This window comes from Peromyscus maniculatus, chromosome 4 (genome assembly GCF_049852395.1).
Source record: "Peromyscus maniculatus bairdii isolate BWxNUB_F1_BW_parent chromosome 4, HU_Pman_BW_mat_3.1, whole genome shotgun sequence".
Lineage (NCBI taxonomy): Eukaryota > Metazoa > Chordata > Mammalia > Rodentia > Cricetidae > Peromyscus > Peromyscus maniculatus.
In genome coordinates, this window is record NC_134855.1 from 11,215,438 (window position 1) to 11,241,726 (window position 26,289).

At 45.1% G+C, this 26,289-nt stretch overlaps 1 protein-coding gene across 4 annotated transcripts in view; it reads right to left on the reverse strand.

Moving 5' to 3' along the window:
• Positions 1 to 6,259, reverse strand: part of Setx (senataxin) — a 55,170-nt gene extending 48,911 nt beyond the window's left edge. For 2 of the 4 annotated variants that reach the window (XM_076569098.1, XM_016001892.3), the window contains exons 1-3: positions 5,986 to 6,259; positions 4,264 to 4,382; positions 3,244 to 3,427 (exon numbers count right to left, since the gene is read on the reverse strand). In XM_076569098.1, coding sequence (XP_076425213.1) covers positions 3,244 to 3,420 — 177 coding nt within the window. In that variant the 5' untranslated portion in view covers positions 3,421 to 3,427; positions 4,264 to 4,382; positions 5,986 to 6,259. Of the gene's footprint in view, positions 1 to 3,243; positions 3,428 to 4,263; positions 4,383 to 4,483; positions 5,252 to 5,985 lie in introns of those variants that run through there. The other 2 variants (XM_016001890.3, XM_076569097.1) reach the window with 2 other exon arrangements.
• Between the last annotated feature and the right edge of the window lie 20,030 nt (positions 6,260 to 26,289).

A 26,289-nucleotide genomic window follows, 5' to 3' on the forward strand; every position in this document is an offset into this window, starting at 1 on the left:
GCACACATCATACATACACAGACATAACTTGGAGCTAGAGGTTCAGTTTCTACCACTACAACACTAAAATTAATTCCAGTCCAAAAATAGTGTGTGTGTGTGTGTGTGTGTGTGTGTGTGTGTGTGTGAATACACACCCCTAAATTTAGTTTGAAAAAGCAAAATCAGGTCAAGAGCTGTGATGCAGCTCAGCTGTTAAGGGTGCTTGCCCAGCAGGCATGAGACTTTGTGCTCCATCTCCAGCATTGATAGACTTGAGTGTGATAGCACAGGCCTGAAATCCAAACACAGGAGAGGTTGTGGCAAGAGGTCCAGAAGCTCAAGGTCATCGTCAGCTGCACAGGGAGTTTGAGAGCAATGTGAGCTGGACATCCTGTCTCCAATAAAAAAAGAGCTTTTCCTTGGCACTCACAACTTAGCTATAGAAGTCGGTAGTAAGGTTTAACTTTTAGCATGTCTTGGCTTTCACCATGCCTTCCTCATTAAGCACAGCTAGCTTCTGCCTGAGAGATGATGTGCTATTTTCCCTTTTACTTGAACACATCAGGCCACTGTAGGTGACCTAATTTCAAAACTGTTATCTCAGGAACTAAAGATGCCTAAGGAGAGGGAAAAGAGACAGGAAATGTCCAGTCAATAAAGCAGGTAGGATGCACACATTTACTGATTAGAGCACTCACTGACTTACATGAGTATGATTCACAGCCCTCCAAAACAGTTACAATAGCAGCATCAGTAATCAGTGATCACAAATCTCCAAAACATGACAATGAAAAGTTCAAAATAGGAGAATTACAAAAGGTAACACAAAAAGAGGATTTGAGTCCATGCTCCTAGAAAAGTGGCACTGGTAAGATTTATTCAAAGCACTGGGCAGTGGTGGTGCACGTCTTTAATCCCAGTACTTGGGAGGCAGAGCCAGGCAGATCTCTGTGAGTTTGAGGCCAGCCTGGTCTATAGAGTGAGTTCCAGGAAAGGTGCAAAGCTACACAGAGAAACCGTCTCGAAAAACAAAAAAAAACAAAAACAAAAAAAAGATTTGTTCAAAGCAAGATTACAAAACTTCCAAATTGTAAAAATGCAGTACTGTGGTGATACTATGTTCCCCAAAATATTGTGCACCCTAATAAACTTATCTTGGGTCAGAGAACAGAACAGCCACTACATACAGAGGCCAGAGAATGGTGGCACACACACACCTTTAATCCTAGCATTCCGAAGGCAGAGATCCATCCAGATCTCTGTGAGTTCAAAGCCACACTGGAAACAGCCAGGCATGGTGACTCACACCTTTAATCCCAGGAAGTGATGGCAGAAAGCAGAAAGAGCTATAAGGCGTGGAAACCAGGAACTAGAGGCTGGTTAAGCTTTTAGGCTTTAGAGCAGCAGTCAGCTGAGATCCATTTGGAAATGAGGACACAGAGGCTTCCAGTTTGAAGAAACAGGATCAGCTGAGGAATTGGCGAGGTGAGGTGGTTGTGGCTTGTTCTGCTTCTCTGATCTTCCAGCATTCACCCCAATACCTTGCTCCAGGTTTATTTTCATTAATAAGACCTTTCAAGATTCGTGTTACACAGCATAGTAAATCTAAGAACCAAACAAGATAGACCTACCTATGTGATTTTTTTTAAGTCCTTAAACATGGGTCCTTTACAGCCTGAGTACTGAGAATGAGAGACTTACACATTACCGAGCTGTCTTGCTATACACATCTAAATATATCAACTAACTATAAGCTATTCCAAACTAAATGAGAAGCAGCTGGTGCTTCTTTGTCAAAGGAATGAAAGCAGGCCTTTGTTTTGTGCATGCCTGAAATAGCAGTACTCAGGTAGAGACAAGCAGCCAGGTCAAGGTCATCCTTAGCTACATAGCGAGTATGATGCTGGTCTTTGTCTCAAGGAGTGTGGGGGGTACTTTTCCTAAAATATAAGTTTATGCACAAAGACATGGGATAGTTTCAGCATAAAAATTAAGGATGGGGAGATGCTCAGTGAAGCGCTTTCCTTGTCAGCTTGAGGACCTGATTTCGATCCCTAGCTCTTATCTAAAAAGCTGGGTGGTACACCGGCATATCTGTAATCCAGTGCCAGGATGAGACAGGTGGATCCCTGGAGCTGGCTGGCCAGCCAGCCTACCTACCTAAATCATTCAGTAAACAGACTGTCTCAAAATAGAAGGTGGAGCTCAATCAAGGAACACATCCAACACCAATCTCTGGCTTACACATGCACACATGTACATCATATATGCCAAACACACTTCCCTATATACAGTACATGTACTATTCTTCATCAGATAAATGTAATAAACCTAACATGCTTGCCTTTAGAGTTTTATAAGCATCTAGATTAAAAAAAGAAAACAAGGACTAAAGAGATGGCTCAGCAGTTAAGAGCATTGGCTACTCTTCCACAGGTTCTGAGTTCAATTCCCAGGAACCATATTGGTAATAAAATCTGGTGTCCTCTTCTGGTGTGCAGGCACACATGCAGGTAGAACACTATATACACAGTATATACATAGTAAATAAATAAATCTTTAAAAAACAAAAACAAAAAACAAAAAACAAAAAAAAAAACAGGCCAGGTTGGCCTACAACTTACAATTATCCTGACCTACTTCCTGAGTGCTAGAAATGACAATATTTGCTGGGGCGCTAGTGGCACACGCCTTTTATCCCAGCACTCGTTAGGCAGAGATAGGCGGATCTCTGTGAGTTCGAGGCCAGCCTGGTCTACAAATTGAGTTCCAAGAAAGGCGAAAAGAAACCCTGTCTCGGGAAGAAGAAAAAAAAAAAAGACAATATTTTGTAAAACTGTTTTATACCAAAATAACTACAACTGACATAAAACTGTACTTTTAAAGTTTCAATTCAAGTCTTATCAGTAAGTATTTATAGCAACTGTTATATACTGGGAAGTTAGATACTAGAGTTGTACTAGATTCCAAAGCTTTAGTCATATAACACCATTTCCCGGGCTGGAGAGCTGGCTCAGAGGTTAAGAGCACTGACTGCTCTTCCAGAGGTCCTGAGTTCAATTCCCAGCAACCACATGGTGGCTCACAACCAGCCATAAGGAGATCTGGTGCCCTCTTCTGACCTGCAGGTGTATATGCAGACAGAACACTATACATAATACACAAATATATCTTTAAAAAAAAATTTTTAAAAACACCATTTCCTTGAATGCTTTTGACAGCTCCTTACTATCTTCCTGGTTGGGGGCTACTGCAAATTACCTCATGCAAGAATGGCACCTCATCTCTGGCTCTGTGGTACTCAGCCACACACTCTAAGCAGTAGCAGAGGTCTTCATCAGCTGTTTGAAATTCACTTGAGCCAGTGCTAGATGCATAGCACTTTAGGACATCAACGGTGGAAGGACCACCTGGAGTACACCAACAGCATGTGCTCATTCTGTACCTAGAACAGGAAAAGAGGACACTTAAAAGGAGGAAAATTAACACTCAAGACTTATTCTTTATGTAGGACAGGCATACTTTCTGCTTGTGACCCAAGTCCTCTAAAATGCTTTGATGGCCATCTTATCAAAATTGATTAAACCCAAATCTGAAAGCAGGGCAGGGGTGAAGCACAGTGGCAGAGTACTTGTCTTTCATGTAATCCCTGGGTTTGATCAACAGCAGCAAAAAACCTGAACACATTCTGTTAGTCACAACACCATAATGGGTATGCCACTATGTGCCAAATGGGTTGAAACTACTCAGTACTGATGCAAAATCAGAGAAAGACACAAATTAATGTCTTCAAGATACAGATTGTGAAGTCTTCCAATAACTTAAAAAGTTAAAAAAAATTTCATATTCCTAAAAAGCAGTTCTAGCAACTTCCAGAAACTAAAAAAAAAAAAAACCCATATGAATCTATATCAATAGTAAGACACACAAGAAACAGTAAGATTATTTCTGCTATTTGACATGATATAAACAAACTGCTGCCCTATACTCACTATCTTCAACCAACTATAAACTCCTAATAGCTAATAAACATAGTAACCTTGAATGTCAGCAATCTGGGAGACTTGTTTCTCTTCCAGGGTCTTTGAGAATCTCCTCTATCCTGCACGTTTTTATTCCCTTCTTTCCTGATCAAGGTGGTTTGGTATTCTGTTTGTCTGCCTCTACCTGAGCAATTGGGAGTGTCAGGGTATGGATCTATTCTACATATTTGTTAACTCCAGTACTCCGATAATTATCAAAAAAACTGAAAAAAAGTGATTGTTTTAAAAAGACAATTACCTTGGCAAATGTCCTACAGAGAAGTGATCCTCTTTGTTGAGAATGCTGGGCTTATTTGTGAATAGATGAGGCTCTGCATTCAGATATACTCACACTTTGGCCCCCCAGAAAGAACATTTCTGAAATTAAAAATGAAACAAAAACTGATAAAGTGTCCCTTACATTAAGCATCTCACCTGGGCCGTACATCAACCTTGCACAGTGTCACCTGAGGAGTTACCTCGGTCAGGTTAGACGACACATCCGCACACAGACACACTACGGTGCACGAAGGGGAACGCTGTAACACTGATGCCCTAACTCCTCCAGGGGCTGTCTGTCGCCCATAGGGGGCCAGGTGGGCATTTGGTCGTGTCTGCGGCGGGCGTGCGGGAGGTCGTCAGCACTGCAACGCCTGGGGTCGCGGGGCACGCGTCCCGGTGCCCGTACGGAAGCGACACCTGGACGGAGGGCTACATCCTGCCGGCCCCTTCCCCAGAGACCTCCCTCGTCCCGAGGCTCTGCTAGGCGCCCTGGCCGTGCATCGCAGCCCAGAGCCGGCGGCGCTGAAGCCTGAACGGCGGGGATCCCGCGGCGGGCCTGGCCTGCGGGAAGCACCAAGCACTGCCCGCCCGAGGTCGCCGCAGCTCCCGGCGCGCGCTGCTCTTCCGAAAGAAGGGTCGGAGCGGGCGCCCTTTCCCGAGGGCCGCACGCAGCGCGCGAGTTACCAGCGACAATATGCCGCGCGCCCCACCACGCGCCCGCGATGCTCACCCGGCTCGGCCCTGCTGCAGCGCGCTAGCCCACCTCCATGCCTCGGGTCCGGCGACTAGCCGCGGGCGGAAGTGCTGGGCAGAGCCCGGCGCCCAACCCGCTACCGCCGCGCGAGCGGGCCCCGCCCCCAGGCCACAGCCTTCTTGTTTTGGTGCGCCAAGGGGGCGGGCCATGGGGGAGAGCGGCGGCGGGGAGCTACGGGCCTGGCAAAGGCCAGAGCGCTGCCGTCACTTCCGGGCTGAAGGGGAAGTACGACCCATCATCTCCCGTCCGAAGGGGCGCGGAATTAGCGGCTGAGCCGTGCCCCGCCCCGCCCCGCCTCCTGCCCCGCCCCGCCTTCTGCCCCGCCCCGCCTCCTGCCCTGCCCCGCCCTCTTCCCTGCCCCGCCCCGCCCTCTTCCTCGCCCCGCCTCCTGCCCTGCCCCGCCTTCTGCCCCGCCCCGCCCTCTTCCCCGCCCCCGGCCGGGCTAGACACTTCCCTACCAGCCGTTTCCGTTCGGCTCTTCCGCTTCCTAACGTCTGAGGCGCCCTAGACGGCTTTCTTCTCTTTCGGTCAGAGACCCAGACATTAAAATGTTCGCTTGAGGCAAAAATCGGTCCTGCAGGGCGCCACCTGCAGGCAGGCCCCTGCAAAGCCTGCACGGTTCAGTCCTTGTGCTCCTGACCGGTTAGCACAGGTCCCGCGAAGGGAAGAACGCGGTCACTCCGGGTTCCCGCAGGGACAGCTGGGCCGCCCACAACCACTGCCCTCAAAAACGGGAGTCTAGAAAAAAAATCTCTTCCTAAGCCCCGCATGATGGTAAAATCATTTTACAAGCCCAGCACTTAGAGGCTTGGGGCCGGAGGACCCGGACCTGAAGGCCAGCATCCTACATGACAGTCACCAAAAAATTATTTAAAAAATAAAATAAAAAACATTACAAAAAAAAAAAAGAGCAGGAGCGAGGAGGTAACTCGGGAGAGCACTTACCTAGCCCACTGAGGCACTGGGTTCCATCGCCAGCGCCGCAGGAAAGAACAAGGCAATAGGTGGCGGTGGGTCAGGGGCTGTCCTACCCCGGAGAACCTTACCGCGAATGAGAAGCCGGCGTGAAAAGCACGAGGGTAAGACTCGAAGGAACGTTCCAGAAGGGGGCGTGGTTCTACCGTTAGGGGCTTTAGCCAATCAGGAAGCAGGAGTGAAGCCCAGCACGAGGCCGACCGTTATTTTCTTGCCTTATGGGTTGTTTTTTTTCCCCTTTCATCAAAGGTTTCTATCAAAATCAAAGTTGAAGAGACGGTTTCAAATTAAAAGTATAATGTATATGAATGGTTTTTAAAATAGCGCATATATGTGATACCTTTTTAAAAAACCAAGGCTCTGCATACCTAACTGAAATCTTCAGAAATGAGGGGAAATGAGATAATAGGAACTACCCGAACTTCCATGGCCCTGTTGATACAGAGCCTTTCAGAATTCGTTACACAGATTACAGATCTCAGCTATTGACCATGTTGTTTTACTCATGAAAGAAAGTAAATGCTAAGTTACTCATTGAGCGTAAGAAACTTTAGTCTGGAGCTGGGGACATGGCTCCGCGCTGGATGTTCTTCCAGAGGACTAGGTTCAATTCCCAGCACCCACAGGGCAGCTCAGAGCTGTCTAATCCAGTTCCAGGGTACCCGACACCCTCATGCAGGGAAAACCAATGCACATAAATTAAAAAAGACAAAAGGAAACATTAGTCTGGCGCCGGAGAAACACCTCAGTAGTTATGAACACTTGCTGTTCTTTCAGAGGACCCAAGTTCAGTTTCTGTAACAGACTCGGAGCTCACACATGTCTGCAACCCCGGTCCTGTGTGATCAGAACAGATGCCCTCTTCAGGCCTTCTCAGACACTGAGCCGAAAGCAGTGCACATACAAGCAGGCAAGACGGTCGTACACATAAAGATAAAATGAAAAGCAAAACATTAAAAAAAAAAAAAAAAAAAAAAAAAAAACCTCTGAATTCTGAAGAGGTGGACCTATCCTTAAAACAAGGTAGCTATACCTGGGGACGCCCCCAGAATAGTTATAAGGAGTACAAAAATGTTTTGTCTTCTTATGAAATCAGGACCAAAAAGTTTTAGACTGCCAAAGATATTTTCCATGTAACCATATATTTGTCCTTATGCATGATTTTTACTACTTTTATGGATGAAAATGAAGGCAACTATTTCCTGCAGCCCACAAAATGCCTCTGAAGCCTCTGTGGCTCTTTATACTCTTCCTATCCTTGTTTTATCTATAAACAATGTAACAAACTTTTAACTTTGCTTTTTTTTTTTTTTTTTTAAGCAGAGGACCGAACCCAGGGTCTTGCGCTTGCTAGGCAAACACTCTACCACTGAGCTAAATCCCCAACCCCAACAAACTTTTAACTTTGCATAATTGGATTTTACCCTCAATCACAGCACTTGGGAGATGGAGGCCGGAAGATCACCAGGTGTTCCAGGCAGGCTGGGGCTATAGAGTGAATTCCAAGCCAGGCAGGATGCAGAGCAAGACCTTATCTCAAAAAGCCGAATAGGAGTTTGGAGAAGGCCAGATGCCCCATTCCCACAGAGAAGATTCATGCTGCTCTCACCCTTGGCCAAAGAAGCTTCTTCTTGCAGTGGGTAGCAGTTACCTCAGAGGCTCATAACTGGTCCAGGGGCCCAGTATAAATGAGTACTCAGATGTAGGGCGTCCTCTCTATTGACTTCACACCAGCGAAGACTCAGAGAAGGCAGAAAGAATGTAAGGGTCAGCAGGCAGGAAGGAGAGCTGTGGCACGCTGACTTCCAGAGTTGGCATGACTGGTGCAGGCATGAACTCACAGCATGTGTGGTTACCAGCAACGTCAAAGCCAGTCAAAATTCCAGCACTGGTGGGGGAGGGGAGGGACCCCAAGACCCCACCCTTATCAGGTAAGCTATTGGCAGTTCATGGCAGTAGCAGGAAGGAAGAGTCAGTCACTCTCCTTTGGGGGAATGTGAATGCCGGTAGGTGGCTTTTTCCCTGGTCGATGGCCACACCCCCATGTGTATGTGGGCAGCTCTAACTGGACTCAGGGGATGATTGATAACAAAGAAAAATAAAGAGGATATGAAGCTGGGAGAGAAGGGGCACTAGGGGAGTTGGAGGAAGAAATATCAATATGCATTAATACATAAAGCTTTTGAAGAATAAAATATATTGTTTTTCAGCTAAATAAAGTTGACCCTAAGGAGTTGAGGAGCCCAAACAATGTACAAATGCTAATTCCAAAGAGGCAAGGAGAAAGACTACCGACCCAAATCACCAAGGCAATCAATTAATTAATGCAAGCTTTTTTATGGGTGCACGTGCTGCCTCTCCTAAGGCAGGGTTCAAGGCTCAGGGATAAGGGATTTCCAAATGGGATTTGGCAGGCAAATAGGTGGGGTTACAGAAGCAGAACATAGCAAGGCGATCCTAACAGCAGGCGGTCATAATAACCTTTGGAAACAAAGGTAGAGTGGCAAGATGGTCAAAAACAAAGACAGTTCAAAACAAAGACTTGGTCCCTGTTTCTTTCCCAAAACAGGCAGTACAAAACCATCTGTAGTTGAGGTTATAGGTGGGACATAGCCCAGTCTTGGAGAAACAGAGGTTGAATCATAAACAGGAATGAACCTAGTTTGTCTTTATTATGAGACGGCTTTAAAGCCCAGGCTGGTTCATCACAACAAAAGTACAACAATGAATTTGTGAATGGAAAATCGTTTTGTTTGTTTGGAGACTGGCTTGAGCACTCACTAGGTAGCTTCCACTGGCCTTGAACTCTCTCTCGGCAAGCACCTTGTCCCCGCCTGCCTCCCTCCTGCTTAGATTAAGGTCTGAGACAGCCTGTTGCTTCTTGCCCTTGCCTGCACTGTCCATCACCACTATCCTGCAAAGGGCTTGGAGAAGGACAGTTCACAGAGGTACGTGCACAGCTGCTGTCGGGTAGCTGCTGCCGGGAGTCTGCCGTTGGCATCAAACGTCACCTAGGCTAGTCCAGAACTTGCCATGTGTCAGAGGAAAACCTCCTGCCTCGACCTCCCAAGTGATAGGATCACAGGTGTGTATCACCATGCCTGGTTTACCTGGTGTTGGGGATGATGCCTAGGGCCTGACTCATCCTAGGAGCAAACTCTACCAACTTAGTTACATGGTCAGCCCTGAGTTCTCATTTTTAGATGCATATTTTGGGGGTTTTGTTGTTATTGTTTTTATTTTATGTGTATATGTGAGTGCCTACATGTATATGACTATATGCCACATGCGTTCAACGCCCAGAAGAGGGCTTTGGATCTCCTGGGACTGGAGATGGTTGTGAGCCACCATGTTATTACAGGGAGCCCACCAGAAATGACCACTGAAACACAGTTTATAGCCAAATGAAAGTCTGTATTCCAGCCCAAACTGTAGCCTCAAGTGTTTAGACCAAGAGGCTTTTTTTGTTTTGTTCTGCTTTGTGTTTCTTTTATTTTTGTTTGTTTGATTCAGATTTTCTAGAAACTAAAATAAGTTAGCTAGGGCATCTTGACCTTGGGTTCCTAGAATAGAGCTAGTTAATTTTCCACGGGATTCTCCATCAAGGAGATCAAATTCCAGTTAAACCTGAAACGGCCTCAGCAAGATTACAAGATGGAGGAAGCTCTGCACTGTCTTGCCCTGTCACATTGTGGGTGCTGGGAATCAAGCCAGGGTCTCTGGAAGAGCAGTCAGTGCTCTTTCTTAACTGCTGGACCATCTCTCTAGCTCCCAAATTATGAGTTTTATATGTCATATTTTCATTGGAAAAAAAAAAAAAGCAGACAGAGGCAAGCAGATCTCTAATGAGTTCAAGGCCATCCTGGTCTGAAAAGTAAGTTTCAGGCCAGTCAGGACTACATAGTCAGCCTGTCTCAAAAAGCAAACAAAAAGTATCACACACACACACACACACACACACACACACACCACAAAAAAAAAGTTTGGTCATTTACATATTCAGTCAAGGGGCTGAATGTACATTATTTGCATTATAATAGGCAATATAAAAGCCATTGTTTCTATTTGAAATGGGTTCCCTCCAAAGGAATTACTGTGTGTTTTACAATAATTTCTATCCATTTCCTCACCATTTTCCTTTTGTTTCATATTACATTCACTGTTGTCAAATTTACATGCATATTTTAGTATACTCTGTATATGATTTATATATAAATGAAATATGTGGATTTCTGATTTGACATGTTTCAACTTCATACTTCTGTGTAACTGTCTCCAGTCAAGATCTTAAAACAGTTTTTTGGTTTTTGTTTTTTGTTTGTTTTTCGAGACAGGGTCACTCTGTGTAGCTTTGCGCCTTTCCTGGAACTCACTTGGTAGGCCAGGCTGGCCTTGAACTCACGGAGATCCGCCGGGCTCTACCTCCCGAGTTCCCGAGTGCTGGGATTAAAGGCGTGCGCCACCGCTGCCTGGCTTTTTTTTTTTTTTTTTTTTTTTTGGTTTTTTGAGACATGGTTTCTCTATGTAGCTTTGGTGCCTGTCCTGGATCTCACTCTGTAGACCAGGTGGCCTCGAACTCACAGAGATCTGCCTGCTTCTGCCTCCCAAGTGCTGGGATTAAAGGCGAGCACCACCACCGCCCGGCAAGATCTTAAAACATTTTAAAGCCAGGCAGTGGTGGTGTAGGTCTTTAATCCCAGCACTCAGGAGGCAGAGTCAGGTGAATCTTTGAATTCAAGGCCAGCCTGGTCTACAGAGCAAGTTCCAGAATAGCCAAGGCTACACAGAGAAACCCTATCTCAAAAAAAAAAAAAGAAGAAGAAGAAGAAGAAGAAGAAGAAGAAGAAGAAGAAGAAGAAGAAGAAGAAGAAGAAGAGAAAAGAAAAGAAAAGAAAAGAAAAGAAAAGAAAAGAAAAGAAAAGAAAAGAAAAGAAAAGAAAAGAAAAGAAAAGAAAAGAAAAGAATTTTTAATCCTAGAAGATGCTCTGGAGCCATCTTGTAACCCCATTCTCCACACTTGTCCAGCATAACTGCTGCTCAGATGGTCTCCACTACTTCTCTCATCACAGAGTTGCCCAGCCTGAGCTAGAACTCCGCATCCTTGGAGTTTATGTTGTGTCTTCTTGTGTTTGTCACTATTCAGCATTAATACATGAGCATCATAGATGTCAATGTATCATTCATTTCCATTGTCAGGTTTCAGTAAAGAGTGCACTACAATTTGATTTTTTTATTCCTCTTGTTACAGGGAGCCCACCAGAGATGACCACACATACAGTTTATAGCCAATTGAAATTGTTTATTCCAGCTGGATGGAACTACACTTGGGTGTTTAGGCACCCAAATGTAGCTGTGAGCATTTAGAGCAAAAGGTTTGTGGTTTGTTTTGTTTTGTTTTTTAATTCGAGACAGGGTTTCTCTGTGTAGCTTTGGCTGTCCTGGAACTCACTCTGTAGACCAGGCTGGCCTCAGACTCACAGAGATCAGCCTGCCTCTGCCTCTCTGAGCTGGGACTAAAGGTGTGCACTATCACCCATCCTGTCACAATCTATTAATGAATATTTTGGCTATGACAGGTTGGAGGAGCATTACAAATAAACTATTGTGAATTGGGGCTGTGAGTTATTAGCTCAGTAGTTATGGTAACCCCACAGATGCGAGGAGAAAGGCCACTGACCCAAATCACTGCCAAACTAAAGCCAGCTTTATTCCTGTGCATAGGCTGTCTCCCGCTAAGTCCGGGCTCAAGAGATCGGCTGTGGACATGGAGAAAATAAGGTTTTTATAGCTCAGGCGTAGGGGACTTCCAAATAGGGGATTTGGCAGATAAATAATTAGGGTTACAGAAGCAGAATAAGTTGGTCATAACACATAACCGCCTTATGAAACAAAGGCATAGGTGCCATTTCCTGGAACAAGAAATACAGAATCATTTGTAGTTAAGGTTACAGGTGGGGCATAGCTTAACCCTTGAAAAGCAGATTTAATCATAAACAGGAAATAACCTAGTTTGGCTTTGCTATAAGATGGCTGTCTTAGTTAGGGTTTCTATTGCTGTGAAGAGACACCATGACCACAACAACTCTTATAAAGGAAAACATTCCATTGAGGCTGGCTTACAATTCATATTGGGCGGCAATGGCAGCATGCAGGCAGACAGGCAGACGTGGTGCTGGAGCAGGAGCTGAGAGTGCCTCATCTTGATCTGCAGACAGCAGAAGCAATTGTGTGTCACACAGAACACAACTTGAGCAAAGGAGACCTCAATGCCCACCCCCACAGTGACACACTTCCTCCAACAAGGCCACTCCTACTCCAACAAAGCCACACCTCCTAAGATGGAGGCAGGCTGGTTTATCAGCTAAAAGTACCTGCTGTTCTTGCAAAGGACATGGGTTCAGTTCCCAGTTTCATATGGTGGTGTAACTCCAATTCCAGGGGATCTGAAGCCTTCAACTTCTGTGGGCACCTCATGTACATGGTGTATATACTTATATGCAGGACAAATACTCATACACATAAAAGAAAACTAAAACTTGTTTAAAAAAAAAAGAAAAAAAAAAGAAATCATGATGAATAGTAGTGAGCAAGTATTTTAAGGGGCCTATGTTTTTATTGAGCTTAGATCTGGCTATACTGGTTAGCTTACAGGATAGAGGCACATTAACCTTATATTGTTAACTGAAAACCAAACAAAACCAAACAAAACAAAACAAAACAAAAAACACAAACCAGAAATAAGAAGAAAGGGAAGGGCATGGCTGCTTCCAGGTTTGGTGGAGAAGAAGGGTTATTGTAGATAAAGGGAGAGCACAGATAGAGGAAGGGACATCTGGGACAATCCACAGTGGACATGACCAGCTGAGCAGGGCCGTGTGGGGGAGGGGGAGAGAGGGGAGCCAGGTGCCGCGGTCAGGAGGCCAAAGGTACAAAAAGGAAGGTGACCAAAATGTCTGCATTGTATAGGGAAGAGCCTCTGGGGGAAGGGCAGTCCAGCCCCTGGGCTGAGATTCAGGGTAGAGGGTGGGGTATGCCAGCCATACCCTGTAACAGGTAGGGACTGAGGGATGCTGGGAGAACCTGGAGGCCAGGTCTGGTTTGATATGTTAAATAGGCACCTCAGCCCATTGTTCTGGGTTGGAAATTTAACAGTGACAAAAATTCCTAGGAAGCCACAAGTTGGTGGCGCAGGCCTTTAATCCCAGCATTTAAGAGGCAGAGGCAGGTGGCTCTCTGAGTTCAGGGCCAGCCTGGTCTACAGAGTGAGTTCCAGGACAGCCAGGTCTACACAGCCGAAAGCTGTCTAGAAGGAAATCCCAAAAAGCAGTGACACCTTCAAATGGAACCTTCTGTGAAACTGGTGTCCTTCCTGATTACAGTGTCCATGCTTGTGAAGAGGTTGGAACGCTGTATCTAGAGCCTAATTATGATTTATCTTTAGCCATCTTTAGCCCCCTATGCAGACCTAACATCCTGACCAACAGATAAAAACTTTTTGTAATACATTAACAAAGTCCTGCTTTACACCAACCCAGAGGCCTACAGCAGAGACTTCTCTGCTTTGCTGTAACTACCTTCTTAACCTTTCTACCAATGTGGTTTAAAATTGCTTTGATTTATGACTCTTTGTTTTGCTGCTACAAAAGCTTCATGAAATTGCTTTGATGTTGGAACATGGAATTCAGGGTAATGTAAATAAATCTGTGTTACTCAGCTCTATAATCACTCATATTTGGTTCTAGAATAGATTATCTTTTATCCCTTTGAGGAGCGAGCTGTGTTTTTGCATGGATATTATCAACTCATTTGAAGAGGTTTAATCCTTTCTGAGTCTTATGTGCTGTTATGAGTGTGTGCTCCTGGCTGTCACTTCCTATTGTAAATCTTTTTACTACTATTCATTCTAAGAATGAGAAACACTCCTGAACTTGGTGTGGTGGCTCACGCCTTTGATCTCAGCACTCTGGGAAGCAGAGGGAGGTGGATCTCTGTGAGTTCAAGGCCAGCCTGGTCTATAGAGGGAATTCCAGGACAGCCAAGGCTACACAGAGAAACCTTGTCTCAAGAGAGAGAGAGAGAGAGAGAGAGAGAGAGAGAGAGAAAGAGAGAGAGAGAGAGAGAGAACTGTAACTCATAACTCATATCCTTTCCTAGTAACCTGTGATGCAGAATGTCCCGTTGTCATTAAATATCTTCTTTGGTCTGCATGAGTCCTTCGGTCATTTTAAAATCAGATCATCTGTCTCATTGTGTTGCAAATATTCCCCTTCCCCCCACATCATGCTTGACTTTTCTTTTTTTTTTTTTTTTTTTTTTTTTAATGAGACAAGGTTGAACTATGTAACCCTTGGCTGTCCTGGCTACTCACTCTGTAGACCAGGCTGGCTTCTGTCTCCCTAGTGCTGGGATTAAAAGTGTGTGCCACCGTCCCTGTTGCTTGAATTTTTATGTTTTTAACAGTCTCTCTTTCTTTCTTCTACAAACCGGAGCCCAGGGTCTCACACAGCTCGCCAGGCACCCTGCAGGCAGGGCCAGCAGCCCCAGGTTGGAGACAGTATGTTAAAACCTGAAAGTTTCACATTTTAAGGAAGTCTAACTTTTCTATCACTTCTTCAGTGGTTAGTACTTCCTGTATCCTGCTTAAAATTCATAAGCATTTTACCTTGTATTTCCTCTTCTAGAACTCTCAAGGTTTCAGCTTTTGAGTTTTTTTCCTGTGTGAAAATGAATTGGAGTTTACATTGACTTTCTCCAAGCGTGTGTCCATCATATCCAGTTTTTTCCATAGTCATATTTTATAAAGACAATCATCTTCAGCAACTGCATGACTTGCTGATTTACTGATTTACTGGTTTTCGATGCTTAAGAAAAAAAAAAGCTGTAAGTACACAGGAAGGCCCTCAAAGCACTCCACCCTTCAAGAAGAGCTACGGGACCAAGGAGACATCAAGGTAGCAGAGGAAGTAAACAACAGCGATAAGAGTGTCGGTAAAATTGAGAACAGCAAAACAATGTAGACAATGAACAGAAACAGAAGATGAACAAGACTGGGCTGCATCTTTGTGTCTGTCCCAAATTCATGAGTGGGAGCCCTAATCCCCAGAGAATGGTATTAGGTCGGGCTCAGAACTACGAAGCCTTCAGGGTAGAGCCCTCAAATGCAAATGGGGTTCTTGGAACAAAAGGCTTATCCCCTCCTCTGTGTGAGGACACAACCAGATGGGGCCACCTAAGAGCCAGGAGAAGTGGCCTCACTGCACCACTTCCCAGACTCCAGAACTACAAAACAGTGGCCTCTGAAGGAATCATGAACACATGTGGTACACAGATATACATATGCAGGCAAAACACCCATACATACCAGGTAGTGATCGCGCTTGCCAATAACCCCAGCACTCAGCACTCTAGACGCAGAGGCAGGCAGATCTCTGTGAGTTCAAGGCCAGCCTGGTCTACAGAATGGGTTCTAGGACACCCAGAGCTACACAGAGAAACCCTTTCTTAAAGGAAAACAAAACAAACAAAAAAGCCACCCATACTCATTAAAAGAAGGGCGGGGGGAGCAGACTAGCCTACCGATTTTATGAAGTTTTTTGTTTTGTTTTGTTTTTTTCTTTTCCAAGATAGGGTTTCTCTGTAGCCCCGGCTATCCTGGAACTTATTTTATAGATCAGAGTGGGCTTGAACTCAGAGATCCACCATGCGCCACCACGCTCACGGATGTTTATTTTTCTTTAACTGAAAAAGGGCTTGTGAGAAAGTATTGTGCCAGAAGGAAAGAACAGAGAGGCCACTGGACCCCTGGGAAGGCAGAATCAATAAACTGAGGTGGAAGCTAGCTCCCTGTACATATGCAGGCAAAAGACCCAAGTGACAACCTCAAGCTGACCGGAAAAAAGACAGCAGGGGACAATGGCAGAGCCAAGGGTTCCAATCACCCCAACTAGGAGAGCCATATGTAAATGGTGCGATTATCTCACTGGAGAGTGGGGTTCCCTCTCAACTTCCTCCACTTTTCCTTATTTTCGCACATTTCTTTCTTTTTCTTTTTCTTTTCTTTTTTTCTTTTCTTTCTTTCTTTCTTTCTTTTTTTTTTTTTTTTTGGTTTTTTGAGACAGAGTTTCTCTGTGTAGCTTTGTGCCTTTCTTGGATCTCGCTCTGTAGCCCAGGTTGGCCTCGAACTCACAGAGATCCGCCTGGCTCTGCCTCCCGAGTGCTGGGATTAAAGGCGTGCGCACCACCACCCAGCCCCACATTTCTTTAGTTCTCCACAAAGCTTGCTTTGTTTGGTTTGCTTACTTCTATGTTGTCTGCATCTTTAATCACCATTGGCATGATCCAATGAATACAAGCACCAGCTGTCACAGGTTGACTTTGGGTGACCCATGAGTGTCCAGCAGCAAACATCCCTAGGCGGTATCCATTTGAATCAGTAAAGTCCCAACAGCTAAAAAGACTAAGGCACATCTATCCTGAACCAAGCTGTAGGCTGTAGTATGACAGTGCTTGGCCCTCTGGGGTCCATGAAGGACACTTTAGGTCCCTTGCACCTGTGCCTCTGTTCTACTTTAAGGGGGAACCTGGAGTTTTTATAAGCTAGGCCACATGCACAAGTAAAGACCTTGTCCAATAGTGACCTGTGTGTATGTGCATGTGTCCATATATGTGTGCAGACCTGTGTATGGGTGTATGTGTGCATGTGTGTATGCAGGCATAAGTGCATGTGTGTATGCAGGCATAGGTGCATGTGTGTATGCAGGCATAGGTGCATGTGTGTATGCAGGCATAAGTGCATGTGTGTATGCAGGCATAGGTGCATGTGTGTATGCAGGCATAAGGGCATGTGTGTATGCAGGCATAGGTGCATGTGTGTATATAGACATAAGTGCATGTGTGTATGCAGGCATAGGTGCATGTGTGTATGCAGGCATAGGTGCATGTGTGTATGTAGACATAAGTGCATGTGTGTATGCAGGCATAGGTACACTGTATATGCAGGCATAGGTGCAGTATGTATGCAGGCATAGGTGCATGTGTGTATGCAGACATAGGTGCATGTGTGTATGCAGACATAAGTGCATGTGTGTATGCAGGCATAGGTGCATGTGTGTATGCAGACATAGGTGCATGTGTGTATGCAGACATAAGTGCATGTGTGTATGCAGGCATAGGTGCATGTGTGTATGCAGACATAAGTGCATGTGTGTATGCAGGCATAGGTGCATGCAAACAGAAGTGGAGCGTTTTCCTCATTCACTCTCCACCTTTTGTTTGTTTGTTTTTGAGACAGAGTTTCTCTGTGTAGCCCTGGCTATCCTGGAAATCACTCTGTAGACCAGGCTGGTTTTGAACTCACAGAGATTCATCTGCCTCTGCCCCTGCTGAGTGCTGGATTAAAGGTGTGGGGCACTACCCCCTGGTCTACCTTATTTTTTTTACTATTATTACTTCATTATTTTTGTGTAGGAGTGTTTTGTCTGCTTGTATATATGTGCACATGAGTGCAGTGCCTGAGGAGTCCAGGAGAGAACACCAGATCCCCTGGAACTGGAGTTACAGACAGCTGGGAGCTGTCATGTGGGTGCTGGGAATTGAACCCAGGTCCTCTGCAAAAGCAGCCAGTGCTCTTCCCTCTGGAGCCACCTCTCCAGCCACCTTATTCTTTTCAGATGGGGCCTCACACTTAAACATGAGCTCACTTTTTTTTGTTTGTTTGTTTTTGTTTTTCAAGAGGGTTTCTCTGTGTAGTTTTGGTGCTTGTCCTGGATCTCACTCTGTAGACCAGGATGGCCTCGAACTCACAGAAATCTGCCTGCCTCTGCCTCCCGAGTGCTGGGATTAAAGGAGTGAGCCACCGCTGCCCAGCTTATTTTTTATTTCTATAATGCTATCCTCCTTCTGTCTGTGGCTCTAAGAAACTCGCTGGGTCACTAAACTAGACTTGAATGGAATCCTTTCTTTGGTCTTTCTTTGTGGGTGTCCTGTCTAGGGGGAAGACATTTGCTTGCCTCTCCCCAGGGAAAGTTGCCCCAGCAGACTCGTGAACCTCCTTTAAAGAGGACGCTGTCAGGGCGGGCAGACCCCCGACTCCAGGGCTGTTCTGCCTTTGACTTCCGAACCCACTGTTGTTTCCCGTCATCGAACCCAACCCTGCCTGCTGTCTGTGGAACAGTCGCCGCCTGTACTTCCTGTCTGCAACCAGCTTTCACTTTCCTTTTACTGAAGAGCAAGTCCTAGTTTTACTTTCCACCCAAGGGGAAGATCCAACAGGAACAATTAAATGCCGACACAGCAGGAGACCTGTTTGAACAAAATCCTTGAATCACAAACTGTCAAAACTCACTGGAGAAGAAACAGAACATCTGTGAGGCCATGGAGCAGAGGCACTGATTCAGTACACCAAAAACCCATCAATCAAGAGATGGCCAGACTGCCAGGACTAAAACACTCACAGTTTTTAACAACTTGATTCAATCCTAGACACACCTGGGAAGACGAAAACTCAACTGAGGAATTGCCTCCATCAGATTGGCTTGGGGAGCATGTCTGTGGGGCATTGAAATACTGGACCCCACAAGTCAGTCTTTATCACAGCAGCAGAAAACAAACCAGGAAATACACATTTCTCACACTGCTCTCTGAAGTAGAAAGGGAAAAGGGCCCCGGGTGACAACTGCCAGTGACTCACAGATGCCTCAGTGAAAACAAAGGACAGGGCTGAACAGAGCGAGGCCCAGAGCACGGAGGAGGAAGATGCCTAGGAGGGGTTGTAAAGCTGGGTGTAAGATAACCAAACTACACAGATAAGAGGAGGAGGGGCAGTGCTCTAGGCCAGCACCAGCAGCCCCCTCCCCGACCTCCCACAAGCCCCTGAGAGAGGCATGTAAGACTCTACTGTCCTTTCTTATCTTCTTTCTTTGAATGCAGCTAACTGTAACGGACTAAATCACAAGTAAATAAGAGACCACTTTAGACCACCTTATAAACAAGGAGCTAAATGTGAGGTATTGGCATCTTGGTGGCTGGGATAGACTTAAACTCTCTCCCTGTAAAGTTACAAGGGGGTCAGTAAAGTGTGAGAACAGAGCGCTTACTGTAATTAACAGCTCTGAGACACCTGCAAGGTCAGAGGGTGGTAATGTGGGCCAAGTGACTAGCAGCTAGCTCCCCATCAAGGTCAAAGCCGGAGACAGAGATGGGCAGAGCGGGGCTCCAACCACCCCTCACTGTGTGGGCAGTGCATGAGTACTGCAAAATCATCTCCCTGGCGGAGTTACTCCTACAGTGTGGGTCCTCATTGGCTCTGCTCATGATAGCCAGAGAATTTAGTCTCAAAAGAGATTATCTCAGCTTTTGTCCAGTTTCTGCCATGGTCCCATTAAAAAAATTTAGAAAGTAATTTGATGGCTTTTTCCTCTTAGAAACCCTTCGTGAGTCTCTCTCTCTCTCTCTTTCTCTCTCTCTCTCTCTCTCTCTCTCCCCCTTAATCTTATTTCTCTGCAAATCTTAATGAACTTGGCTTTGGTTCTGCATGCTGCCATAAGAGTCTGTGCCCTCAGTTTTCCTTGGCATGAGACAATGAACTCAGAGCCACTGTCTCAGGTCAACTTCGGTGACTACTGAGTACCTGCCACCTTGGGACCCAGGGCCGGGCACAAGTAGAAAGGCTGCAGCATTGTACTCGAATCCTGCATTAGGAAACACTTCCTAACTCATCCTATGACTGATGCAAACTCAGATACAGCACAAGAAAACAGTGGATGTCTCATAAACAGTGCATAACTATTTTATTTTACTTAATTTAATTTATTTATTTTGGTTTTTTGAGGCAGGGTTTCTCTGTGTAGCTTTGGAGCCTGTCCTGGAACATAACTATTTTATAATCAAATCTGTCAATTTATATTTTATAGTTCAAGAGCATAATCTATTTACATTTAATGTAATTAATAAGATCAACTGATTTATTATTTATTTATTTATTTATTTATTTATTTATTTGCCGAGACAGGGTTTCTCTGTGTAATAGTCCTGGCTGTCCTGGAACTCACTTTGTAGACCAGGCTGGCCTCACTTTTTTGTTTGTTTGAGACAGGTTCTCATTATTTAGCCTAGACTGGCCTAGAACTTACTATGTAGACCAGCCCAGCCTTAGACTCACATAGATCTGCCTGCCTCTGCCTCCTAAGTGCTGGCATTAATGGCGTGCACTACCACACAGCCTTTTTTACTCAATTTTTTCATTACTGCCTTCACTTTGGTTAAAGATTTTTATTCTAAATTACCACTTTATTTGTTTTTAAGGTTTATTTACTTTTATGTGTATGAATGTTGGCCTTATGTGTGTCTGTACACCATGTACATGCAGTGTCCAACAAGGCCCAACAAGGGTGTAGGATACCCTGGAACTGGGTAATCATGACATGAGTTGTAATCATGACATGAGTGCTGGGAACTGAGTCTAGGTCCTTTGAACCATAAATACTTAACCACTGAGCCATCTGTCCAATCCTCTTTTTTATTTTGTCATCTGTAGGTAGTGTGTACACACATGTGTACATGTTCATGTGTTTGGTGTATACATGAGTGTGTGGGCATGGGTATGGAGGCCCAAAGTTGATGTCTTCCTCAATTGCTCTCCACTTTGTTTACTAAGGCAAGCTTTCTCAGTGAATCTGGAGCTTGCCAATTCCAGCTAGTCTACCTAGCCAGATTGCCCTGAGGATCTCCTCCTGTTCCGTCTCAGTGCTGGGATTACAGGCAGCCAAAATACCTGCCTGTATTTTCCCTGGTATTCACTGACCCAAATGCTAAGTCATCCTGTTACGTGGCCAGGGCTTTAACTATGGAGCCTCCTGTCCAGCCCCCTGTAGCTAGAGTTTTCCTGCCTTGCCCACAGTCAGGACAAATCTTTGTCACACGCCAGTCCCACAGCCGCTCAGATCTAACCAAGTAAACACAGATACTTATATTGCTTACAAACTGTATGGCCGTGGCAGGCTTCTTGCTAACTGTTCTTATAGCTTAAATTAATCCATTTCCATAAATCTATACCTTGCCATGTGGCTCGTGGCTTATGGGCATCTTCACATGCTTCTTGTCCTGACAGGCGGCTGGCAGTGACTCTTTCTGCCTTCCTGTTCTTTCTTTTCTCCTCTCTGTTAGTCCCGCCTGTATTTCCTGCCTAGCCACTGGCCAATCAGTATTTTATTTATTGACCAATCAGAGCAACACATTTGCCATACAGAACATCCCACAGCACCCCTCCATGGTTTTGGATGATCCTCAATTATTTTGTTGTTGTTTGGTCTTTAAGATAGCATCTCCTATAGCTGAAACTGGTCTTGATATGCAGCCAAGGATGAACTTGAACTCCTGGTCTTACTGCCTCAACCTCTTCAGTGCTGGTATTACAGGTGTGTGTCGCCATCCCAGGCTTTTTTTTTTTATTTTAGATCAAAGTCTTGCTATGTGATCTAGGCTGTCCTTGCATTCAAGACCCTCTTGTAGCAGATCAATAATCTTTTGAGACATTTTTTGTTTGTGTGGTATTTAATAGTTTTTCTGCCCCCCCCCAACACACCTTGTGGAATAATCCTCTTGTACACTGTAAAGATTTGTCACTCAAATTGGTTTAATAAAACACTGACTGGGCAGTAGTCAGGCAGGAAGTATAGGCTGGGTGGCCAAACTAAGGATGATGGGAAAAAGAGCAGAGTGAGGAGTTGCCAGTCAGATGCAGAGGGAGCAGGAGATGAATATACCATGCTAATAAAGGTACCACCACATGGCAAAGCATAAATAGAAATATGGGTTAGGGGCTGGAGAGATGGCTCAGTGGTTAAGAGCACCAACTGCTCTTCCAAAGGTCCTGAGTTCAAGTCCCAGCAACCACATGGTGGCTCACAACCACCTGTAATGAGATCTGGTGCCCTCTTCTGGCCTGCAGGGACACATGCAGGCACAATACTATATATATAATAAATAAATCTTAAAAAAAAAATGGGTTACTTAAATGTAAGAGTTAGCTAGTAACAAGTCTGAGCTATTGGCCAAGCATTTTGTAATTAATATAAGCTTTTGTGTGTTTATTTGGAACCAGGTGGTTGGGACAGAAAAACTCCCACTTCTGTTTACACCCCTGCCCCCATAATAGGTTTCTCTGCCAATGCAGTAAGCCAGATCAAGGTGAATTGAAAAAAGTATGATAACAGATTTGTTTGCACAAAGCAACTCCCAGGCAGATTCTCCAGTCCCAGATATTGAGACCGGAGAAGTCATGCCCACAAACGGAAGTAAGGAGACTTTATAGATTGTAGGTGAGGTGTGATGGTGTGTCCCCACAAGCTGGGTTTGTGCCTAAGTATGGTCCAAACTGAGTGCTTTATGTGAGGACTTGGGCAGCTGGCTCCTTCAGGGGAGGAGCTGCTGCAGCTGCCAAGAATTCAGAACTGGGCTTTTTGGTGCCTTTCGTTTGTTCGGAGACTCTCTGAGTGGGCAGGGTTTGCAGAGAGAAGAGATAGGAATGTGGCTTTCCAGATCCTGCAGGGATGAGCTGGAGGTTCCAACTGAACATCTTGGAGACAAGGTCAGGTGCCACTATGTCCAACGTTTATTTTGTCTTTTGCTACTTTGATTAGGATGTGTATCATCCTCAGCAGATCGCTACTTAACTTTTCCTGGTCATTGTCTTCTTGAGTTTGAGTGCCTTTGGGGCAGCTGTACCCTCTCCTCAGGCTATTATGCAATATACCAGGAGCCACACTGAGGCAAACTAGAGACAAGAAATGATCTTTGTTCCTGAGATTTGCAGAACTGAAAAGCACATTAACGCTAGGCAATTGATTGAGGAAGGGCCTCCACTTTTCCCTTCCATCTCCTATAGATACTGCCCCTATAATTCAGTCCCCTGACAAGCTAATCTGTAGAGAGGTACTGTACTCAGTAGCCAGCTCAGCATAACAAAGCTTTTTCTTCACCACTGTCCTGCATTGATTACTGGCTTGCCTTGGGTGAGGAGCACCGTGAGGCTGTACATGGTGACAATCTGTCCTGATCCTCCCCTTTTGGGAAGTCTCTGTTCCTGTTCTCCACAATACTTATAGTATGTGCCAGCAAGTGCTCTGAGGACAGGGGTGGGTGGGGGTAGAGGGGTTGGGGAGTGCTCCAAGAAGGTGGACTGTGGAGCTGATTGCTCCAACTGGCAAGGAAGGCATTTCTTTTAAGGATTCTATGAGATTGGCCCACCAATATTGTATTAGTCAGGGTTCTCTAAAGGAACAGAATTGATCATATATTTCAAAAGGGTATTTAGGGGCTGGAGAGATGACTCAGCTGTTAACAGTACTGATTGCTCTTCCAAAGGTCCTGAGTTCAATTTCCAGCAACAACATGGTGGCTCACAACCATCTGTAATGAGATCTGGTGCCCTCTTCTGGCCTTCATGGGACATGCAGGCAGAACACTGTATACATAATAAATAAATCTTAAAAACAAAGGTGGGGGGATTTATCAGACGGTTTACAGGGTGTGGCCCAGGTAGTTCAACAACAGCTGTCTCAACTGAAAGGGTGAGAATTGGTAGTTTTTCTGTCCAGGATACTGATGTCTGCAATCCTAATCTGGTGTTGGAGTCCTGGAGAGTTCATGGAGAGCTGCTGGTCTTCAGCTTCTGTTGGAATCCTGAAGATGCTGGATTTGATATTGGTTGTAGTAACAGGATAGATGGATATAAAAATAGATGGATGGATGGATGAATGGATGGATGGATGGATGGATGGCCTAGATTTAAAATAATAGGATTAAGAAAATACCTCTCAGGAGTGCCTAGCAGCTTGGGTTAGAGATGATTCCAGATATGTTCAAGTTATAGCTAATAAGTATGTCATCTAAAAGTTGATTTTTGGGGCCAGGTGGTGGTCCAGCACTTGGAAGGCAGAGGCAGGTGGATCTCTGAGTTCAAGGCCAGCTTAGTATACAGAGCTAGTTCTAAGACAGTCAGGGCTACACAAAGAAACCCTGTTTCAAAAAGCAAAACAACAACAACAAAACCAACCAAACAAAAAAACAAACTAATAAACAACAACAAAAAAATTTGATTTTGAGATATGCTTGTGGTAGTGGTAAGGTAAGGTAAAGTGCCTTTAATCCCAGCACTTGGGAGGCAGAGGCCTGGTCTACAGAGTGAGTTCTAAGACAGCCAAGGCTACACAGAGAAATGCTGTGGGATAATCCTTCTGTATGCTGTGAATATGTATTGCTCTCATTGGTTAATAATAAAGCTGTTTGGCCTATAGCAAGGCAGGATAAAGTTAGGTGGGATAATCAAACTGAGGACTGAGATGAGGAAGGGAGATGAGTTGGGAGAGATGCCAGCGAGCCATCCAAGAAGCAAGATTCTAGAGAACCAGTAAAGCTGTGAGCCACATGGCAATACATAGATTAATAGAGATGGTTTAATTTAAATGTAAGAGCCAGTTAGTAATAAGCCTGAGCTATTGGCCTTCACTCATCTATCCTGCAAGGATGGCCCCTATGATTCTTTATGGTGTTTGTCATGGCTGCCGGTATTTTGTTTGCTAAACTGGCTCCATCAATTCATCCCTTACACTCATTGATTCAATCTAGACACTGTTCTGGTGCTGGGATCAGCCTAAGTGAGCCTCTGTCTCCTCAGAGCTTATCTCTGGGCACTAGCCTCACAGTGAGTAAGAGAACAAAAATCAGGACCCACATCAAATGTTGTAAACATAAAAGGAAGCAGAGCAGTGCCAAGTCCTGGGGGTGGGGGGTGAACTTGGCTTTAATTTTGTGGAAACCTAATTAAGGGGCTGGCCTAGTACAAGTAAGGAGAGCCCTTGTGTTGTGTGATATTTTGATTGTGTTCTGACAAATAAAACTTATTTGGAGTCAAAGGGTGGGGCCAGCCATTAGCTGACCATAGAGGTTTGGAGGACTGTACAGAGAGGAGACAGGAAGTGGTAAGGTGGGGCTGAGAGAGGATCTTGGCCTTTTGGACGGAGGAAATGGAGAGATGGAAAGCAATTGGCAAATATTCCCTGTTCTCTAATCTTTCAGGTTCTTACCCCAATATTTGACTCCTGATTTTTTATTGAGAAGGTTAATTAGCTTTATGTTTTCACCTTTGTCCTGGTTAGCTTTGTCAACTTGATACAATGTAGAGTACCCAAGAAAGAGGTCTCAATTGAAGGACTGCCTGTGGGTACATCTGTAAGTAATTGATTATCTTCATTGTTAATGTGGGAGGGTCTGGCCTACTGTGGGCAGAGCCATCCCTAGGCAGTAGTCCTGTTGAGGGGGTGTCAGAGCTAAGGGCTGGCTGTCTAGGAGTCCACGTTCTTCCCAAGGATGAACAAAGAACTGAACGTGGGAGGGGAAAGAAGTCAAAACTCAGAAAAGGCGGAAGAGTTCACTGAAGCAGAAAGCAAGTAGTAAAGTAGAATAAAAAAAAAAAAAAAGACTGATTAGGTTCATTGACTTACTTAGGTATTTACGTAAAGCACCACTTGGACTGACTGCCTATTTACTAAACATGACTGCACTTGCTCCCTGGAACAGAGTGGCCTGGAGAAACAGCTGGAACAATGGGTTGTTGCCCTTAACCACAGGCTGACTACCACATCTGCTTCTGTAAAGTCTTACTTGCTACTTCGCCCCACCTTGTGGCCTAGAGTATAAAATGAGAATGCAAATTAGCCCTGATACGAAAGCCTTTCAGGAGCTGTCCTGGCTTTGGCCTCCAGTGACGTCTCCCCTCTTCCACCCCTACTGGTGCTGGGAGCGCTTGTTCTAGAAAGATTCCCGCAACGATAGCAAAAAAGCCCTGTAGGGATAGGGTTAGTCTTCAAATCTGGTGGTTGCCCAGTGGTCTCTGTGCTGGTCTCTTCAAAGCTTCCCTGGACCATTTCTTCCTTGATGCTCTCCCATTTCACTTAATTTTCTTGGCCCAGACAGAAAATACCCCCAAATAGATGCTATTGTTGGCCCGAACTAGAAAAACCACCTCACTGTCCAGAGAACAGCCCTGGTTGATTGATGGCCTTGTTAAGGGCACTGCAGATGCTGGGTGGGAAGCTTGGCTCCTTCCCAGGTGGGGATGTTACCTTTCTTTCTCTGGCCATTTTCCCGACTGCCCACTTCCTTACTAACTCCCCCAGTCCTGGTTAATCAGAAAGCTAGCTGAGCACTGGCTTGTGAGTGACGTACCACGGTTTCTTCCCTGAGTTCCTTCCCTGCATTCCTTCAATGAGAGACTGT